The 16,170-nt window shown below is 47.0% G+C and overlaps 1 protein-coding gene across 3 annotated transcripts in view; it reads left to right on the forward strand.

The window, feature by feature from the left end:
* Positions 1–16,170, forward strand: part of LOC119372459 (inactive histone-lysine N-methyltransferase 2E) — a 533,413-nt gene that overhangs the window by 231,980 nt on the left and 285,263 nt on the right. For all 3 annotated transcript variants that reach the window (XM_049419603.1, XM_049419602.1, XM_049419604.1), the window contains 2 exons: positions 1,340–1,508; positions 13,472–13,588. In XM_049419603.1, the coding sequence (XP_049275560.1) occupies positions 1,340–1,508; positions 13,472–13,588 (286 nt within the window). The remainder of the gene's footprint in view (positions 1–1,339; positions 1,509–13,471; positions 13,589–16,170) is intronic.

The following is a 16,170-nucleotide window of genomic DNA, read 5'->3' on the forward strand; positions in this document are numbered from 1 at the left end:
GATAAGCACTCCATTGAGGCAGGTGGAGACGCACAGAAGTCGAACAGCATTGACAGCTCCATCCACATCGCGTATGGTAACAGCATTTGTGATTGTCCGCACTTGACGTTCGTGTTGTACAGTGGTCATTGTATTGCCCGCTGAACGGCACATTTTAAAAAGTTGTCCTTTCTTGCCACAGCTGGCGCAAGTGGGGCTTTGCGCAGGGCAGCCTGGAATGTTTGCCTAGTGGAGAGGCGAGCCACAGCGGATGCACACACTCAGACAGGATGCCGGTCAAGTGGAAAAAGATCAAGGATGGCAAGCGTCGGGTTGGTCATCGTGGGACGCAGGGAGCTGCATCACAGCGTCGACTTGCAGGTGGCCGAATTGTTCGAGGGCGCGCTCAACTCACTTGTATTGTGTACTCGTGGGCTTTTTTCAGAGTGAAGGTATTGTCTTGAAGAAAGCCCACGTTAATTGTGGGGATTCCAGCCCTGTAAGTATTGAAATTGCATTTGTCTGCCAATCTCCGAGTTTTCTGAGTGAACTGAACTGCTGATTCTTCTGGCTCGGGCTGCATTTGTGTGAACATGGCGTGGGTGCAGATGGCGTCTTCTTTTGGTGCGAAGCATGTGTGTGTCCAGGAGTGCTAGGGCTTGCTGGTACGCATTCAATGCTGGGCCACTCCCCAGGTCAGCATCAAGCTGTGTCAGCTCGTCAGCAGCCTTGCAGTATACATCGAGGCCTTCCACTCCGAGAGTGTTGCGGAGGAGTGCTTTCTTCTGCTCCAGTATGGCATCCGAGGCCACCGCATCAACGTACACCGGCAAGACGCCATTTTGACCACAGAATTGGAGGCACACCAGGGCACTGGAGAAAGAGGGGTGGTGAGAGGGCCGTGTTCATGCTGCTACCAAGTCGGACAGACAACGTAGAAAAAGTAGGAGGAGAAGAGAACCGAGGTGACGGGTGTAGAAGGGCACTGCTTTGGCGTGGTCGTGCATGGCAAGTGTTGGGTGACCGTTCCTGACGAGTACTCTTGAGGAGCAGCACACTTATGAAATATGACGATGAAAGCAGATTGATATTGCACTAGTCAGCTCTGCTGGTCATTCACCTTCACATAGGAGAATGACTCCAACTTTTTTGACTGCAGTATCTTCTAAATAAAATAGATATGTGTGAACAGGTCTTGATTGGATGTGTAGTCTGGCTTTGCTTAGTGGTGGCGTGGGCAGACAGTCGTGAAATATTCATTCACAAATGTTCAGCTTTGCTTATATGTAAAGGCTTCTTGCATTAGCAGGAAAGGAATGAAAGAGCCCCTTGTGATTCTCAGAGTGCTTTCGCTGTGCAGGATGGAGCGCAAACGACGTAGCCGCCGCAGTAGCAGCAGCCAGGTGGAAGCTGAAGTGAAAGAGGAGGTCGCTGCTGTCCACGAAGAGGATGTGACCAGCAGTGGGCCTTCTTTCGACGACAGGCCGCCACCGCCGCCGGTCACAGATGGCTCGTCCAATGAGCACCAGGTTGGTGAGCAGTTGAGCATTCTTTAAAGGGCCAGTAAACAACCCCGATGTCCAAAAATTGTAATGAAAGGAAATATGCGCACTTTTGCTATGTGAACATGCTGCCGCAAGAATTTTGCGAGTACGTGCTATAATAAGGAAGTTACAGGGGTTAGAACATCCGTTTCAGCTGGTTTCAAATTTTCGCGCGGGCTCACCACCCTTCTCCGCCACATGGAGGAAAAGGCGTAGCCTGTCGTCGTGACTCCGCCCACTTCGGCAACGTGACACGACGTCAACAATTGACGTCATGGGCGAGCTCGATCAGTCGCAATGCACTTCCGCTTGCTGCGGCTCCTGGTTGTTTATTGTTTATATTGTCGCACGTGCTCCGTAACTTGACGGGCAGTTTTCGGCTTTTCACTATTTTTAAACCTTTGTGACAGTTCACAATGCAGCAGGAATGCGTGCTTGCTTTCCGAGACGCCGAAGGGGCGCGAGAGAAAAGCCTGGAGAACCCCGCTTGCCGCGCGAGCAAGCGCGACCCGTCCGAGCTACCGGAGATTCCCTCTCCCTGCTCGATTTGCAGCCGGCAACTGAACAACGCTTCGCCTCATGTCGAAGGCGAAGGGCGAAGTGCGTGCAGGTGCTATGCAGTGCGAGGAATACACGCGCGACAACTGTGTGGCCGAAACCGCATCACCGCAGGGCCAAAAAACAAGGCGCAGTTTCGTAGCGGTGGGTGGGAACAGGAACTGACGTTACTTGACAATTGTTTGTTGAGACCTGGTTTAGACCAATCGACGAGCTCAGTGCTACGTCAACTCGGCGATCGCCGAGTTGACGTCACTGCGCGTACGAGGAGGATTGGTCAGGCGTAGGAAAGAAGCGCGGGAATTGTTTTTCGAAATGAAGGGTCTGCGCGGCGCGCAGCGCTGTAATATTCGGAAAACGTGATCGCCGCGGTCTACTGTACGGATTAGCGAGCTTGTTTGGCCGGTGTAAAAAAAAAGCCGCAGCCTGTTTACGGGCCCTTTAAGGCATCGGGGCACATTGGTGTGCCTCCACTTTGTGATGAAGGTGGTGCCACTTACAGAATGTGCACAACCAAAGTTTCATTAACCCTTTGTATCCCATGGCCAATCCAGCTGCGCAAGTAAATATTTTTTTGCGTATATGCAATTACAATACATACGAAAGTGATAATAAACCAAAACATGGGAAGTTTTAGCTTTAGTTCTACAAGAAAACAAGTGTCCACATATGTGGACGCTGGGAACACCAGTTACACTGGGTCCATCATCCTTCTTCATCGTACATGGGAACTTTGCTTGCCGACGGCTCTGTTCCAACACAATAATCACTATCATCATCACTACTTACCATAATCAACGCCATCATCAGTTCAACGCGTTAATCATCATTATCATCATCATCATTATTATTATTATTATTATTATTATTATTATTATTATTATTATTATTATTATTATTATTATTATTATTATCATCGCCATCATCATAAGGGGTCACGTGGCCGATGGCTAACGGCTCTGATTCAACGCCTTCATCATCACCATCATTATCACCATTCAAGGCCCATCTGCTTGCCCACCGCTCTACTTCAACGTTTTCGTCATCATCTTTGTCGTGGTTGATCATCATTACCAGTGCGTTCATGGTTACGTTCAAACTGAATGCTTTCATCATCAGCAGTAGCATTTTTCATAAGGCATTTGCTTGTTGATGGCTCTACTTCAACGTCCTAATTACTGGTGCCCTCCAAATCGGATCATTCGCTTCTGCTAGTCAGCTCGAAAATTATGGCATGTATGTCTTCATCACTTAATCCACGTCCAGAATAAAGCAAATAAATTCTAAATAACTTCTACAAGGCGTGTTTAGCTATATCAGTGATAATGTTTTGGGTAGAGCCGCATGGCAACGAAGCGGGTCTTACTACCATGCGTCGATCTATCAGCTTTTTACACGAACTCGGTATGCCTGGTGTCCACAAACGTGGACGCCGCAGCGAAAACTCAACTTGCAAAACTTTGGTCGCTCACAGTGCAACAAAATTCACACAAAGACAAGATAAATCCTTCCTTTTCTCGAATAAATCTCAATAATACAAAAGCTCTTACGAATTTAGAGTGAACCTATAAAAAATATGTAGGCATACACCTCTACAGGCGACTTGTGAAGAACGCCATTGTTCTGTGCGCACTTACCGTTGTTTGTGCACACAAGTGGCCACATATAGATGTTTTTATGAAATTCTGAAGTAATGCCAACATTTCAAATCGATTTTTAAGGCAATGCGTTGGCTAGCCTGATCCCACTTCACTGATATGTTTTGTCCACATATGTGGACGCTGGGATACAAAGGGTTAAAGGCACTTCAATATATGTTTCTATGCAACTTTATTGAAAGAAAACCTTTCAATGAAACATTTGTTGCGAAAAAGCACTAGTTCTGGACGTGTTCTTTCCTCTATCTGTGTAGGTGTTGTGCTACCTTCATTGGCCCTGAATGAACTCAATAGGCAACATTTTTTCACTGTAGCTTTTAAAAAATGTGCTTCCAGAGTTGGACGGTGCCCACTTGTAGTCCAAAATAGGATGAACACTTTGCACCAGTGTTACACGCAAGTATTCCCTTCTACAGACTTGTTGCACTTGTGCACAGTTTTTTGGAATAGTACCAACATAGGACACAGGCCTATGCAATTTGGTAGGGTGTCGTTCCAGCCTGGAACATAAATAATAAAGGTGTGAGGCACAAAGGTTAAACTACTAAAGAAAGGACAGAAAGAGCGCCAATGTCCAACTAAATTTATTCAGCAACGTGGAGTGCTGTTTCGAAATGCACGTGATATGATTTTGTACAAAAGTGTGTCTTCTTTTTAATAAAATTCTTAGTTGCGAGTTGGTGCCCGTCCAGTTTGGTCTTCCTTTGTCTTTGTGTTGCTTTGGGCAGTTTTTAAGATGACATATGCAAATCCAAGCAAGAAAGGTTCGACACATGGAAAAGCATACGCATGAACTAGCCGATTTTGCCATTTTGAAAAAGCTTTACCAAAGGTGAGAGTGGCGGATGCTATCACAAACAGGACATCAGCAGCAATCATTTAAAGCTTCTCTACAGGGTTACCGAGGGATACATGAATCACCCTTTTCTTGATCCTTACAGAATAGGCTTCACCTACTCCTCTTGCGGTGCAGTGTCGACTCTTTCTTAGCAAACGTGTACTTCCCAACTGTGGCACAGAGCTGCACGATTCAGTATGGAAAGTCGGGTGTGAAGCAGTACCATTTATCTATAAACTACGATACTTGCATAATGGTTTCACCACTGAATTCTGTCATCAAAATTAGTCTTTTTTTTTTTCTTCCCGCTTAATGGCGGCACCCCGAACTTACCCTTGCAGCGATGGCGGTTATTGCTATTATCATGCCACATGCTCATCATTTGGCATTGTGACCTCTGTGCAAAGCAGCGCAGTTGCACCTTGTTTTGTACAGTCTTCACAGGGATGCAGTACTATACAAATTACACGTCTGCCATAGAAGGCTATTATATTAACTTTGAGTTTGAGCACGACATTATCCTGCATAATTTCTCAAACAGTTACGTTAGACGCACACACCTCGATACAGTCAGCAAGAACCAGTGGATGCATGTAGAGGCGGGCAAAGGAGCGCAGCCACATCGGGAACACACTCACCCACGCAACCATTGTGTCTCCGCATGCAGGGCATGAATCGACGGCACTGCGCTTTCCTTTGCTGTCACAGAATTACCGACACAGTACAGGATTGCGCAACACATTCAACTTGGTCTCGTGCGATCACCTGCCCGTCTGAGCCTCACGATAAGCGCTTCCTCTCTGTCACAGGACATGATGAGAGCAGGTTCTCCATGTGCCACTATGCGATTCCCATTTCTAACTCGTCAGAACCAGCATCAATTCGCCGCTGTTTATATCATGTACAGTGAAACCTCTTTAATACGTACCTGCCAGAAACGCGGTGTAACTATGCACTTAACGGTAGCATGCATTAACCACCGTACGAATTTGCATATCCTGACGTGCGCCATTGCCACCGACAAAGAAATAAATTCAGTGCCACAGCAAATATTGCCTAAAGTACCCACCACAAAGTTTTTTCTTTCTTTTTGTCAAAGTGCAGAATAGATTCTGGCTTTTACGCACGACTGTCCGATAGCGCGCAGTGGTGACACCAAGGAGCATTTTGAAATTACAGTAAAAGCTCGTTAATTCGACACCCGTTAATTCGGAAATTCGGATAATTTGGACGGCTCTATTGGTCCCTGCCAAAGTGCATGTTAATCTATGGGACCAAAGTTTCGTTAATTCGTCAGAATTGGGCTCCGCACCGCTTAATTCGGACAAATGCTAACGGCTGCCGCTACACAAAAGTGTGGTAAAGCAGCGCTGGCACCACTGGAGCGAAACCGAAACCTGAGTGACATCGCCATCGTCATCAACTAGTGGGGGTGATCGCAGCGTCACCGAATGTCGGCGTCTTCTTTCTTCGCTCCACTGCGCCTCCGACGCCATTTTCCCTTGTGTTGTGTTGGCACCGTCTCTTCTTGCGGAGTTCTCTTTTTTTTTTCCCGCTGTGACCGTGTTTACATGTGAGGTCCGAGCATGCGGCACTAGCTGACGATGGCATCGACGAGGTGTCAGCCGAGTCCACCGACGATGACTGCCCGACCTTCGATGCTGTCCTTCCCACAGATATGACCCTTCAGGACTACACCGCGATTGATGATTGTGTTGCCACGACTGGTCTCCTGCCTTATCAAGAAATTATTAATGATCTCGCGACCTCATCGCACCTCACGGGAAGTTTCGGTGGTGCTTTTGATATTAGAGGACGTTTGCCTGAGCACTTCCAACAGTTTGCGTGCTGTTGGCCATTTGGAATAGTTAAGAAAAATTTTAATGTCAGCCGGAATCTGCGCGAAAACGCAGACGACCATTACAAAATACTTCAGCAAATAAAGATATGCTTTCCCAACTTGATTTTAACGTTGTTTTTCCTGTTCATTTGTTAATTCAGCATTCGATTAATTCGGACAGTTTTTCCGGTCCCGTGAAATCCGAATTAACGAGCTTTTACTGTATTAAAGGGTCAGGGATACGCCGCGACTTACATAGTGGCGAAATGGACAGTATCGGCTGTCCGGAATACATGTGTATGCGTCCTTGCCACAATTGGCTATTAAGCGAAAACTGATACAGTTTCATTGAAACGCGGTATGGCCGCGTGGCGCCGATCGTCTCCTGGTTAGAAAATTTGACTCCAGTGGCATTGTCGGTGAGCAAAAAGTGTTGACGGATGCAAAAAACAAAAATCGGGATGTGAGCCAGAATCGATCCCAGGCATTCCGCCTAGCAGTCAAGTATACTACCACAAAGCCACGACGGGTCTTAAAACAGCTTTGGAAAAGGACCCTATGCAAGCCTAATGTCAGGGCTATGTCACTTGTGCTTACAGCGTTGAGTATTCACTTTTGCGACAATGCAATGAACATTTCAAATGGCCTCCTACGACTTTGCGAGCTACAGTCAAACCCGTTTATAACAAACTCGAAAGTGCCGCGAAAAATGGTAGTTATATCAGTAGTTCGTTGTAAAGGAACTCTCCCTCAAAAACGCACATGTAGCGACCAAGCAGTTTTTTTTTTCTGCGAATTTTTATTGAAAAGTGCTAACCCCCCTCCAGTGACAAGTTAAGCCTTTTCGCTTTGTGAAGCGACCCCCGCTGCATGCATGAGTGTATTAAACCGCCTTTGCAATGAACAGACATCGTTTCACTGAACCGTGGTACCGCCACGTGTAGCCGACCATCCCTGGCTAGTGGTGTGCAGCGCGTCGCCTACACGGCTCACAACATCACTGTCGGGCCGCTTGCTGTACATATTGCGTGCATTTGTGCGTTCTTCGTGCCTGCTTCACTTCGGACCGCGCACGGGTGCGGCAGGTAGCCTGTTCGTTCAACATGGCGAAGAAGCATTTTGCAAGCAACGCGCACTCTATATGTCTCCGCGATGCTTGATGGTCCTGCACGACTAGGCCCGGCGCGCTTGGGTTATCACCTAATAAAACGCGCAGTATATGCTCGCTGTAAGTGCATCGATGTTTCTCGTGGGCTCGTACCGCTCAACATCAGCGAGCTACTTTCGTTTCCACGAAGCAATGTGCACTTTATCTCGCACGGCACGGTGGCAGCGAACTTGCGAACGCCGGCATCGTGTGCTTGTACTGCTTGTACCACCGTCAATCTACGCCACACATGCAGCCACGCAGATAGTTGCAGATGACTGTGATAAGGTGTTCGGCGATAAGTCATAATGGCGCGTTCATCGCCGGCCGCCACATCGCCTTCGCTCTCTTTTGATGCTTATCCGTGAAAGGATCGCCGCAATTGCGCGGAAGTTGTAATCACTGATCAACCGGTCTCTGCCTTTGCTGAAAAGACGAAAGACATTTTGCGGCTCATTGTGGCATAGACGCAGGGAACATTTAAACGCCGAAGTGTTATCGCGGTCATCCCTTATTGCATTTTAAGGCTTCTTGCGTTCCAAGGCATAGAGGTGGTCGTAGCTGGAGAGCACGGCACCAGAAAAGGTTGCCGGGCGAAAGCCGACCACAAGGCTTGATGCTGCCCCCTAGTTCTTTTTTTATTCCTCACTGCCATTCTGCTACTGAAGGAAACGCCCTGGAAAGTGAGCGACCTTGCTCGCAGCGTCCGATATGAGCGTGCGGTGCTCGCCGATCTAGAGTATCTTCGTCACAAGTAAACTGGAGCGGGGCACACACGAGTTGCGCCTCTCATGCTTTAGAAGGCCTGCTTTAACTTTTTTCGCTTCGTATGCACCCTCTTTTTACCGCGACTGTGTCTGAAGTGTTCGTTGTAAAAGTAGGAGGCTTTGAAAAATGTTCGCTATATGTGGACGCAATTTCAATGGGTAGAACAAGAAGGGAAATCTGGGCTAGTTGGTTATAGTTCATTTTCGATCAGCTTACAGCGCAAAAACGACGAGGACACAGACCAAGAATGCGATGACACGAGCGCTCGTGTCGTCGCATTCTTGGTCTGTGTCCTCGTCGTTTTTGCGCTGTAAGCTGATCGAAAATGTTCAATGGGTAGCATAGGAAAATCATAAGTGTACCGAAATATGGTCGTTATAACCGATAGATTGTTATATTTGGGATCATTATAAGTGGGTTCGACTGTATAGTCAAGCCCTACTCAACCCTGCAGGAATATGGTGAGAAATGTTACATATGTTATGCAAGACATTGCACCGTAGTGTGCATTTCGTTTCGATAAGACAGACATCGGCGCTCTGATGTGAATGCTGACATTACGTCAGACCATAAGTTACCCCTTTAGGCATCACTGTAGTCGACGTGCCTCACAAGCCCACGATATGCATACAACTACTCCATTTCCAGAACCACATCCATACTCCTCATAACTAGGGGTGTGCGAATATTTGAGTTTCAAATTCGAATCAAATAGTACGTAATCGAATAATTCGATTCGGTTTTTGAATAGCTAGTATTCAAAGTTTCGAATAATTCAACAGGACGAATATCTAAAACGTGACAAAGGCCAATGGTGCAACTTGGTTAGGGTGGGGTGGCTAAAACTAACGCTAACGTTGTTACAGCAGGCATTTCGTTAAAACATTCACTGACATCCTGGTTCAAAAGTGAGCGCATGCTGACCTTAAGGGGGGACACGAGTCCTGAGGAGCGAAAAATCATAAGAAAGTCGTTTTTTTGAAAAGTAGCATTTTTGAAATCTTCATTCATTATTCTCCTTATCTGCCAGATTTCCTATCTCTAAAGACCATATTTCTGCCGTAATATCAATTTAAAACATGCAGGGCAGCCGATTTTTCACCTCTGTCGACGCTGAAATGACGCATGTTCAATGACGCCGTGCTCGCATTCCGCTGCCCCGAGGGCGTCCATCTTAGTCGCATTGGAAAGAGTAAGTTTTCGGCTTCAAATATCATGTGCCGCCGCTTCATTAGGCTTGCTGGTTCAATACAAAAACGTCGCAAAAAATAGATGAAACGCGAGTTCTCATTCGCTGTCGCAAGCACGTGACTAGATAACGCCGTGTGATTGGCTGTTTTCACCCTGAGCTGTCTGCTAGCCACAGTAGAGACGCAGAGCGAGGCGCCATGTTGGGTACGGTTACTTTGTGAGTACGCGCAACGATGCCTCCTCCACTCTGAAAGTTCGCGTCCAAGCACGTGTATGGAAAGAAGAGGAAGAAGTCAATTCTCGACAACTTCAAAAAACGCCCTGTCGCGTCGCAAGTCGTCGAGGATGAGCCACCAACAGCGTCAAGCGACGGCACTGATGGAGCGGACGACTACGAGCGAGGGTTAGGCCTAGGCGGAGAACCAACGAGTGGGTGCGACCAAAATGCCAGCTGCATCCGTCATGACACAGTTATGCGGACGTCTTCAGATTTGGAGTTAATGAAGAAACGAGCTGACGAGCAACTACAAGAGCTCGCGTCAACCGCAGCAGTGACTCGTAAGTCGAACATCCTGTCCACTAGCGATGTCGTCAACGGCCCGCTTGACGATACGGTTTTCACCATCTTGTGCCTGGATTCGGTGAATGCGCTTCTTCTGGAGCACATGAAGTGTAAGACTTGCGGTGGCAGCGGGAAAATAAGCCGGCAGAAGCGAGAATACGGCCTTGCAGTCGGTCTGGTGCTCACACGCTTGAATTGCGGTGACAATGCGTCTGCATGGAGCTCACCGCGTGTGGATGGGACTGGAAAGCAGAATCCATTTGCAATAAACATTCTGGCTACGTGAGTGATGCAAAGCACCGGCAATTGACAAGCGGAGTTCAATGATATTTTTGCAGCTATGAATATCTCGCACCGCGCACTGCATACTAAAACGTGGCAGACGCACCTCGAAACAAAGTTGACACCTGCCGCGACTCGGGCAACTGAGACGCTCGCTACTGAGTGCTCGAATTCGGTCCGGCAGCTGTACAGTAGCAACCCGGGAAACATCACTGTTTCCTACGACGGGTCTTGGATGACTCGCGGGCACAGTTCCCACATTGGTGTCGGCACAGTCATCGAACTTTTCACGGGACTAGTGCTGGACTACGTTGCGCTCAGCAACTTTTGTGCTGGATGTGAGCGGGGACCAAAAGTGGATGACGCTTCGTACGAGGAATGGAAAGCCAACCACGAGTGCCAGAAAAATACCGATAAGAAGGCAGGTGAAATGGAGGTGGAGGCTGGCGTCGTTTTATTCAAGAGGTCTCTCGTAAAACACAGCCTTCAATACACCACTGTGCTGTCGGATGGTGACAGCCGTACTTTCTTGGCCCTAAAAGAGGCCAAAGTGTACGGGTTCATCGAGGTTGAGAAAGAGGACTGCATCAACCACGTCCACAAAAGGATGGGGACAGCACTTCGTAATGTGCTGTCAAAGCACAAAGGGCCTGGCTTGGAGCCTCTTGGACGAGGGAGGCTGACAGGAGACTTAGTAACCAAACTCAGCTCTTATTATGGCTGAGCTTTGAAGTCCCACGTTGGTGACACAGAAGCTATGGAGAAGGCTGTGATAGCAAGTTACCACCACATAACATCAAATGATGAAGAGCCGAAGCACAGCCTATGTCCAGACGGTCCCGACTCCTGGTGCCGGCTAAATGCCGCAAAGGCCAAGGGCCAGCCCGTGCCAAAGCACCATTATAATTTGCCTTCTCATGTAGGCAAGGCATTGCTGCCAATTTACCAACGGCTCTCTGACAAGCAGCTGCTTGAATGGTGCCAGCGAGGAAGAACGCAGAAGAACGAGAGCTTGCACTCGCTGATATGGGCACTCACGCCAAAGGAGCGGCACGCATCACTTTTTAGTATTGAGGCTGCTGTGGCAGAAGCAGTGCTGAAGTTCAATGCTGGCTGCAAGAGAACCTCAGCAAGCATCTTGCATGAACTCTGCATGAACCCCGGCCAAAAGTGCATGCAACGCATGGAGGGGAAAGACCAGCGCTGTTCAGCTGCATCTGAGCGCGAGCGTGCATCAGCAGAAAATGTGCAGTGCGTGCCAAGAGAGCGCCACAAAGGTGCCAGTGCCCCAGGAGCCTACTAATGTTTTACGAGTGTATATGTGTAAAATTTGTGGTTCTGTGCAATAAAATTTGACAACTGTTTTTTTTTTCTCGTTTTTCTCAAAATGGCCAATTTTGTACACCCAGCATGACGTTTCCTGCAATATATCAGAAACTATTAAAGGATAGCAGAATAATTCTTGTTGCAGCATGTAGCTAGATGTTTGGAGCAGACAACATATAAATAGATCTTAGTTTTTTTGTTCTAAGTTTTTAAAATTTGCCTTAGGTGTGACCACTCCATGGCCACATTCAAAACTATGGAGTTTAGTGCACTGTAAAATAAAAAATAATGGCCCAATCTTAAAAGTGCTTCCTTTGTTGTGTATCTTGTGCTTTCTTCTATTGATCCATATGTCATTTGTAAACTTTTGGGTGGTGGTCATTTTCCTATTGTAAGAAGAATAGAGATTGTTCTCTGAAATATATAACGAACTAATGAAGCTGTGGAAAAAAATAACTACATTTTTAGAATCAGGAGAACAAACTAAGCAAGCATCCCAACTTTTGTCAATTTTGGTTGAAAAATAGATAAGGGTAGCCTTTGGACCCACATCCCCCCTTAAAGGAGCTTACGTCATTTCCGCACGTAGAAAAACATGAGAAAACTGTCAAGCCCTTCACAACTTGGTTCCCGAAACGAAGGCACGGACTTCTTGCTTAGTTCGGTTGCATATTCCGCAAGCGCCGTAAAACGTCCTGACTTTGGCTTGCGAAACCCTCGGTCATTGGCTTTGTATGTGAAAATTTGTTCCCGCTGGGCAATCGCCAGTGCCGCACCAAATCACTGGTTCAGAAACTCCCATTGTTCCTTCATGCAGTTAAAACAGTGCTGTACGGGCTCCCGAAGATTTTTGGGCCCGGAACACCCATGGCGATGAAGCACAACATTAACGTTGTTATATGAGCCGTATTGTGCTACTATGGGGAAAAAAAACTAGCTACCGTATCCCCCTCTGTTAGTCGTTAGGAGGTTAAGAGTGGTGCTGCTGACAGGAATGGCGACTCTTCTATCAACATGCTTGTGTGCCCATAAAAGCTGAAACAAATGCCACTCCCGAACATGGTCGTAATAAAACTGTTGGCACGCCGTAGCGTCCCTGATTTTTCCATTGTCTTGCCGTAACTGGCGGTACACATTTCGTGTAAATAGATTAATCAATATTCGATATTTTTGGCCACTATTCGACACTATTCGATTCGAATTCGATACAAGGTCAAACTTGACTATTCGCACACCCCTACTCATAATGCTTGGCCCAATGCCAAAAAACACGGCATAGGTAGCTATTCGCTGGCTGCATCGCATGAAACCGATTCTGCTGGAATTTTTAGGCTAGGTGCCCACCACTGCAATTACTTGAAGCTAGATCTGTGCTTTTGAGCGTTGAACTTGTGTGAAAGAGGTGCACTTGATGCTTAAAGACTGGGCGTGCAAACACAGACACAAGAGAGGATTTGAGACGAACGCCGTTTGTGGTGTCTTGACTACCGTTACTTCTCTCTTGTGTCCGTGCTTGCATGCCCAGTCTTTTAGCATAGCTCAGCGCTTTGTTATACCATGAGGTGGACTGCTGATTTCTATGAAAGAGCATGCAGTGTTATATTGTGGGCCATGTTTTCATTGTCCTCTAATGACTGGCTGTTGAAGAAGGTGGGCACCATTTCAATAAGCTGAAATATGTTGAGCAAGCTTCAAAGCTCACTTTTCGGTGTCACTGAAGACACACATAGCAAGGCATTGTGAAGGACTCAAAAGAGCCCTGGAAATGAAATGTGCAGGAAGGAAGCCCACCCCTGGCATCCCCCGACTCCGGTGGCCATGGGGTCAGTGCGGCAGGAGACGACGTAGATGGAGAGCTGCCTGACCCTGGTCACAGTAGTCGCCGGCGCAAAATGGTGAGTGGATAACATGTGTTTCCTTTGGTACAACAAGGCGCAACACACGTGGCAGTGCATATATTGCTGTTTTGGATGCCAGCTTGCTCATAAGTGCTTACTCATCATGGAATGCCAAGCGAATAGTTGCTCCTACCAGGCCTAGCTAATACTGTTGACTATTCCACTGACTGTATCAGTGTGGTGTTTCAAAGACCAACACGAAACCGCTTGCATCATAACCTTGTGAACTGTACCGTCAAGTAGGCAACTAGCCACAAAAGAGGACTCCACTTATTTTAGGTGCATGTGTTGCATGTGCTAAAGGGGCAAAATGAATCTTTTTTAAATAGCAATCAATTGTCTTTAGTACTTAGCCATTTTAAACATACTAATAGTTAAAATGTAGTTTCAACGAGTCTCGATAAAGTCCAATCTATTTGTTGACAGCTTGTCTCTGTCTGCGTCTTGTCTTTGCTGGTGTCTGGCATACAGAAAACTGAAAGAAGAAAAAAAAGTATGTGTGCACTGCACTGTAGTTCTTGGTGTGAGCAAACCCTTCCTTTTAAGTCCTTCCCTTTCACACCCATGTCACATCCACAGCTTGCCATCAAGAGTTCTATGACACTCTGTAAATAACTCCTTTTCACATAGTCCGGTGAGTGCAGCAACAAACTTGCCATTTGCTGCAAAGAAGCTTTGCTTTAAATTTATAGAAGCTTATACAAGGTTTGCCCATAAAGTGATGAAACTGAGTCTGGTAAAACTAACTTATTCACCAGATCGGTACATACCGTAAATTACTGATCAAGCCCTCTCCTCTTGACATGGAAATAATGCAGGGCTTTTGTTCAGAACCGCCCTGCAATTCACGATGGCGGCCAAAATAGCCCTCCCCTCTGAAAGAAAAATTCAGTATACAGTTGAACCTGGATGTAACGAAATTGACGAATGTTGTAATATTTCATTACATTCAGTTTCATGTGAGAATTGGTAAGTATCATGCCAAATAAAACCAAAATGAGATGGATATCACTTCAGATGATCTCACCTCTCGCATTTATTCAGGAGAAAAAGAACTGTGATTTTGGCTTGTGTCTTCTTTGTATATGGTGACATCAAACGGCAGTCTAAGGAGGTTCAATCATGCAATGCAGCCTCATCATCCTGGGCCCCAGCGGAGCGACGCAAGACGTCTAACGCGTCGATCACTTCTTTCGCTGTGGGCATGGCAAACAGTCGATCTGCCTCTTATACACCTTCCTCATTACCACGATCGTGCATCATATTAATAAGTGCCACATCTGACATTTCTTCAGTACATGCGGCGCCATTGTTAGCATACAAGAATATGCCGCGTTCGACGTCGTCAGCTACTTCCCCATTTGTTCGTAGCGCATCTCACGATTTGGTTACATCCGCAGGATTCGCAGGCTCCTCTTCGGCAAAGCTCCAACCTCTTGCCACAATGAAGCAGTCATCTTGACAGCTTAACATACAGTTAAACCTGGATATAACGAAATTGGAAAAAGTTCACGAATTTTCGTTACATGCAGTTTTTGAGTAAAGACTAGAGAAACTATCGCAAAAACCAAACGAAGACGCGGCGGATGCCAGTTCACTGCCATTCACCTCAAATATTTAATTAGCACAAAAAAACTGCATTATTTTGGCTTGTGTCTTTCGCGTCAAAGATGATGTCACGCGGCGGTTCAGAGAAACCAACTCATCCAATGCTGCCTCGTCATCCAGCGAGCCACCGTGACGGCGCAGGATGTCCAGCACGTCCAAGACCTCCTTCGTGGTAGGCAACGGCTATGCATCTGCCTCTGACGAACCTTCACCATCACCGCGATCTTGGGCAGTTTCTACAAGTGCCACATCCAACATTTCTTCGGTAGATACAGCATCACTGTCAGCGCACAAAAAGTCGTCAAGTGGAACGTCATCGGGCACTCCACCATTCACACGAAAGGCATCCCACGCTTCACTGACGTCGGATGGATTTGAAGGTTCCTGGGGTTCTTCTTCGTCAACTCTAGCCTCTGCAACCACTGACACCCGGGCTTTCATGAAGCAATTTGCGACTGTGTCAGCTTTTACTTGCTGCCAGGAAGCAGCAAGCATCTCGATGGCTTGGTAAACGTCTATCTTTGTCAGCCGTTCAAATCGTATATCCAAGAGGATCTTCTGAATGACGCGACGACGATAGCAGCACTTAAAGCTGTTGATGATCCCTTTGTCTGACGGCTGTATTAGGGACGTGCAGTTGTCAGCGAAGTACTGCAGCTCGATGTTCAATAGCTGAAGGCGTTCGACGTGGTGCGCGGAGCAGTTGTCAAGCAAAGGACATATTTAGCGACCCTGATGCTTGACATCTTCGTTGAATGCCTTCGGCCATTCAGTAAAGATTTCTCGGCTCATCCAGGCCTTCGAATTGGCCACGTACTTGACTGCCATACGCTTCATGACTTTAAAACACCTTGGCCGGGCATTTTTTCCTATAACTAATGGGATTCTTTTGTCATTGCCATCACTGTTTGCACAAAGCAAGACCGTGACGCGTAGTTTGCTCTGCTTTCCGCCTCGACAATCATGCCCTT

Source organism: Rhipicephalus sanguineus, chromosome 10, assembly GCF_013339695.2.
Source record: "Rhipicephalus sanguineus isolate Rsan-2018 chromosome 10, BIME_Rsan_1.4, whole genome shotgun sequence".
NCBI lineage: Eukaryota > Metazoa > Arthropoda > Arachnida > Ixodida > Ixodidae > Rhipicephalus > Rhipicephalus sanguineus.